Here is a 6,047-nt window from a genome sequence, read left to right as displayed (position 1 = left end):
TGGGTGTTGACATTTTTAACACAATTCTTGTCGCGCTCACTGTCACCGGTTGTATGGACTGATGAAATGACTCAACTAGACGAATAAATTCTTTCATGTTTCACGGTGATCATGAGTTATTTTGAATGTATGGACTTGATTTGTATATCTACACATGATTGACTGTACCGAGCTGCTAATCAGAGACTAATTTTATACAATGGAGGCGTTTTTAAGAGAGACGAAACATTTGTTGGTAAGTGGATTTTAACTTTTTGAAGAAATATTGTTTTACTTTCTAGGACCACCATGGAGCAGACTGTATTCAATATTTGTTTGAGTGATTATCGGTATCACATGGGGGTATTGACAGTCCATCTTACATATTTGTTAGATACACAAAACTACTGTGTGAGCTACTGACTTATTGTATAAAACTTTTGCTAAATTAATATTGAGCTTCAAAACCAACCAGGAACATTTCTGCCACCACTTTTTCATTAGTATTGAATTTATTTAAGTTTGGGTAAATCTACCTAAATTAAAAGGGATAAAAAAGTGGTGGCAGGATACGGAAATATTTCTATTGAAGGTCCAAATTCAATGACTAATTTCAATTAGTAATTTTGTTTTAATCTGTAATAAGCTTTAAGAATTAAACTTTTCAATGTTATCGGTGCCAATTTCCAGTAAATTAACATTTATAATCTGTTTCCCAATCCCAGACTTAAAAATAAGTACTTCAGTCTGGTGTCAGTACGCACTTCATATCGGTATGCTGTGTTTGGCAGTATGGTTGTCTTTGTATCATTTTAAGGCTGTGCACTCAAAAGAAAGAAGATCAATATATTTCTTTTTAAGAATCAACTGTTGAATAAATTCTTTTATTTTGCTTTTAATGATACAAGGGGTTAGGCTATTGTTGTATTTCTGTACAATATGTAATTACCAAGAAATAAAAATAACCTCGTATGAATTAAACGAACAACAATTAAAATATTACAGAACATAAGATGACTTAAAAACAACTTGGTATCTTGGCCAAATATACATTGACGCTTCAGTCTTAAAATGTAAAAGGATATCAAAAAGTATGGTAACATTGATTTGTACGCGCAGGGCACAAGATAAGCCAATGAGCAACCTTCATTTTAACCTCGTTTCGAGGGCGCCCTTCATGTAGGGTCTACTCATAAAAACAATCCATATTTGTCAAGTAAAAGGATCGATTGAAAAGGATTCTTGGAATGAACTTTTCAAATCATCATTGCGGATTATGCATTCTGAAATGGAATTGTTTAAATGTCACTTCTTCAACATCTGGTTATTAATTTGATTGATCAAAATCTATTTTTAAAATCAATCAATTTGTACTCTTTATTTGTGATAAATGTATCCCTGAATCCTATCTAAAGTCAATGACAAGAAGGGAATGTTATGAAAATCTAGGTTAAGTTCTGTCAATTTTTGACCTTATCATGGTTTAAAAATGTTGACAACAAAGGTTGCCAAGAAATAGACCTGACATCAATATCAAGCCACCATCTTAGAGGTAAAACAATGAAAATTCAGAGCAGAGTTGTACGCATAGTGCACAGGATTTGCCAATGAACATGCCTTTATGCGAAGGGGGTCCTACTACTTACCGTCAACTCGCCATCAACTTACTTGCGCCGTCAACTCGCCGTCAACTCCTCCAATATACATTTAAAATCCACAAAAGAAGCATTAGAACTGTAAAGTATCAGCTCAAAGAGAATTCGCGTAATTTTTAGGTCATGATTAGTCTTAGCCCAAGATGTCAATGATTAGTCCTTTTTTTTTATCAACACAAAGTCGTTTTTGTGAATGAATTTTTACCGAAAACCATGAGAAATATGTAGTTTAGCCCAGACTTAACACTTCCGTGCCCCTTTTATAGATTTTTCATGTACATTTAATGAGTTGACGGCACGAAAATGAGTTGACGGCGAGTTGACGGCAAGTCGGCGAGTTGACGGCAAGTAGTAGGACCGATGCAAGGGCGTACTTTGCAAATGACTTCATGTGCATTAAGGTGTATCAATACACTTTGTCAGTGGTAACTCTTATTTTAAAAAGATTTGAACAAGAAGTCTGGGCCCAATTTCATGACTCTGCATAGCCTTCACTTGCAAACTGTGCAGAACTCTATGGTGAGCAGAACCAACAAATTGGGCCGTGAAGTTTAAGGTCTCTATTCACAACATGGAGTTTTTCTAAGCTCTTATTAAAGAGTCTATGTACTTTTTCCTAACACAAAACACAATATCCACAGATTTACATTAAACTTACACAGTTTGAAGATCATGATAGTAGAAAGCTTCCATTAAAATTTTACTTACTGAGGTGCTGTAGTTTTTGAGAAATTAGTAAAACAAATAATTTTCGTCTCAGTTTTATAGCTTGTAAAAACGTATAAAAAAACCAGTTATGCTATGGTTTTGGTACAATATCATAACTGGTTAATGGGATTTTACATGCTAAAATAATGTTCGTCTTTCTGAAACAAAAATTATTTTGTGACTTGTTTTACTCATTTCTCAAAAAATACACAACCTCAGTTAGTAATATTTGAAGGGAAGCTTTCTACTATCATTATCTTCAAACCCTGTAAGTTAAATGTAAACCTGTGGACTCTTTGAAAAAGTACCTGAATCCTTTAAAGTGACATGACTAAGAGGCCTGATTTTCTGAGGTATGCATAGAACAGGTACGGAACTTCTGATCATGTCAGGATTGTCAGCCACCAAACCGTCTGAAAAATATTGATAAATCAATATCATAATCAATATTATGATAAACCATACATTGTATTTGTATTGTTTGATTGCCTTGGCCCAATGCGTCACCTCTATACTATGTAGCTTCCCTGGATCTAGTTCCCCACAGGCGAAGCAAGAACTTTTCAGCTTCCTGTTACCGACAAGGACAACATAAAATCATTTATTTTTGTCCTCTGATTTTTCATTTTCATAGGAATCAGCCCAGGGTGACTCTCGCAAGAATATTCATGTCATCCTTAGCAACGAGTCATGTGACTTAGACTCCGCTGTTTCAGCACTGGTGTGGGCCTATCATTTATCAAAGGTATGATTAGGACAGTCTGACCTTTGACCCCTTCTCATCCATTTTGCTTTTTCCCATCTCATCTTTGTATTAAAACAATTTGTTCTCATAATCAAACTTCCTAAAAAGAAATTAAAATAACATAAACAAAATCGTAAATCTCGAAATTGTGACGTAAATTGTAACTAAAAACTCTGACTGGTTATGAAAAAAAATTGTTCTCACAACAATTGAGTTTCATAATGGTGTAGTTTTCAAATCAAATTACATTGTAGAAGAAAAACAAACTCATTTGTGACCGTTTGCTTTTATTTTCCTTCAAGTGATTAGATTGTATCAAGTTCCAATGTTTCATCACAGATGCATTGTAATTGAATTCCTGGAACTTATCTTTTTTTTATCAGACCTGTTCTCTGATTAAGCTTATAGGAATCAAAATTAAATGACCTCTTTGACCTGACCTTTAAATCATTTAGACTTGAAAGAGGAAACAAAAATGCATATAATGTACTGATAAAAATCCTGTAGCATACAATATACTACGTACTAAAGGCAGTTCAAACCAAAGTCTGTTCAAGCCTGATAAGGTTCACTGATGAGCTTGGAAGTTTTAAGCCAAAAACAAATCAGACAATTTGAATTTTGGAATATTGATCCCAAAAGGCTCCCCTAGGATATTCCAAACAGGCAACATGAAGGCATTCTGGACCAAATTTGGCAAAGTTTTTCTTAGGCATGCTGAGTTGAAATAAGAACCACAGAATCTTTTTTACTCAATGTTTATCTTTGAGTTGAAAATCTCTCTGTGCTGACAGTGCAATCTGGGGCATTCTAGCATTCTAAATGTTTGTTTAAAATCTGGTCTCAAACTTTTTTCTTTCTTTTTCTTCTCATTTGCCCTAATTCACACGTACCATTGGCTCTAATTGACACGTACCCGCACCTAATTGGTGCATATTGGTTTGGTACTCTAGCTCAAGTGTAAAGGGGGAACCCTGGAGACTAGTAATATAGGATTGGGAAGGAATAGTAATATCTCTGCAGTCTTTCAAACGACCCAAGAAGAACAAATTGTTTTAGACATTACATTTTGTTTTCAATTCAATTCAATATTGATTTATTTTATAATAGTATGTGTACATCACCAAGTAAAAAGTCAAATACTAAAGGAATTTGGTTTACAATACATCACAGTTTCGCATGTTTGTTTGTATTATTCAAAATGATTGTGTTGCCATCAGTTATTGATAGTAAACATAAATTAATGGGTTACCCATCTGCCAAACACCTCTAAACCGATTTCCTCATTTCCCTGATCCTTGTGTTTCTGTAGGAGGAAACACAACACAAGTGGGACGTCGTCGTTCCTGTACTCAACATTCCCCGCCATGACTTCCCCCTTCGCACAGAGGTCACTCACTTCCTGTCTACACTGAATCATGACGACTCCTTGGTCTTCAGAGACGACGTCAACATAAATAACTTGCATGCCGATGGACGCCTATCCCTCACGCTCGTTGATCACAACACGCTGTCCAGAGCAGATGCCCATCTGGATGCGGTTGTGAAGGAGATCATAGATCACCGTAGCAATAATCGCCATGGCGATGACGAGGAGGAGATCTGCGTGACAATTGAGATGGTCGGGTCTTGTTGTACTTTGGTAGCCGAGAAAATTCTGGCGGAGAATTGTGACGTCATTGATGACGGCATTGCCAAACTTTTACTTGGTAAGTTTTTCAACTGTTAAGTTTTAGTCAATGAACTTCTTGTTTTGGATTAATGCAGTTTTTTTTAGAGTGTGTGATTATATGGGACATAAACGCAGAATTCCAATATCATTGACGACAATATTTTTCATGACTTTTAAATTAATTTAGACTTTTTAATATTTGCCTTGTGAAAAAAAGTATGGTATTTTCTATAGTAAATGTGTACAAAAATCATGCTTTTTGATCGACTTCTCTAGTGCTCAGAATACTCTTCTTAGAGATCCATGGAATCTTTAACTCCAAGGGTCACCAACAGGTTGAAAAGCCATCATTTCAACATACACACTGAAATTTGGATCCTACTTATTGACCTTTTTGTAAACAATGACCATGACCCCTGCAAGATAAGCTGTGCCATAAAACCAGGCCCTGGTGAGCGACCAGAGTTGTATCTGTTTGCACATGTAGTCTGCCTTACAACGTATAACCTGACACTGTGTGCAAACTTTAGTGTGGTAGACAGTTTCCTTTTGTTTTGCATGGTAAAGTTCCATCATACGTGTATGCTCATTTCCGTTGGCTTTGACCATGAATGACAAACAGGAATCCATTATTAATTTCAATCTTCAAGTCTACTCCAGAACTTAAAAGCTTTAAAGAGCAGGCATGGAATTAAATGAAGGCCTTGTTTATGGCCTTTGTTGCCTCTTGCCTTGGTGCCAATTCAAATGTTGTCCTAATAAGATTTGTTTAATGGCATCTCAGGCCTGTATGCTTCGTTTTTGAAAGGGCAATCCCGCAAAGCCACTAAGATATTTTCTCTGTGGAAACTGTAAATTTCTACTGTAGCGTTGTAAAGGGCACCAAGGCAATAACCAGGGGGCATGGAGGCAATCGCCTCCATTGCCTTCGTGAAGTATCAGGCCTGTAATCAATCTTTGTGACACACTTTGCGAAAAATGGAAAAGGGCTTGCCCGCAAAAAGATGAAATTACAGGTCTGGAAGAGGTTGGAACATTCAATAAAGTAGAGTCAGTTACAATGTCTGCAGCTTTAATTTGATTGATAAAGATAAACTTACAGTGGTTCTTCTGGAAATGTAACTAGGTTGCACTTTGCATGAACCTGTTTACAAAGTTTTGAAACTATCTTGTCAGCTTTTTTGTGTGTATTTGTAGGCGAAAGTTCAACACGAACACAGACTTTCAAGTCTTGCGCATATTTGGAATGCGTAATTGTTATAAAGCAATGTGGATATGAAAATCAAGG

The 6,047-nt window shown here is 36.0% G+C and overlaps 1 protein-coding gene across 5 annotated transcripts in view; it reads left to right on the top strand.

The window, feature by feature from the left end:
* The first annotated feature begins 2 nt into the window (after nucleotides 1-2).
* LOC139936957 (uncharacterized) overlaps nucleotides 3-6,047 on the top strand; it is a 47,552-nt gene continuing 41,507 nt past the window's right edge. For all 5 annotated transcript variants that reach the window (XM_071931827.1, XM_071931826.1, XM_071931825.1 and 2 more), the window contains exons 1-3: nucleotides 3-235; nucleotides 2,977-3,087; nucleotides 4,400-4,796. In XM_071931827.1, the coding sequence (XP_071787928.1) occupies nucleotides 200-235; nucleotides 2,977-3,087; nucleotides 4,400-4,796 (544 nt within the window). In that variant the 5' untranslated portion in view covers nucleotides 3-199. The remainder of the gene's footprint in view (nucleotides 236-2,976; nucleotides 3,088-4,399; nucleotides 4,797-6,047) is intronic.

Source organism: Asterias amurensis, chromosome 5, assembly GCF_032118995.1.
Source record: "Asterias amurensis chromosome 5, ASM3211899v1".
Taxonomy (NCBI): Eukaryota; Metazoa; Echinodermata; class Asteroidea; order Forcipulatida; family Asteriidae; genus Asterias; species Asterias amurensis.
Note: the sequence above shows the minus strand (reverse complement) of the source record. Positions and strands in the feature narration are given on the sequence as shown.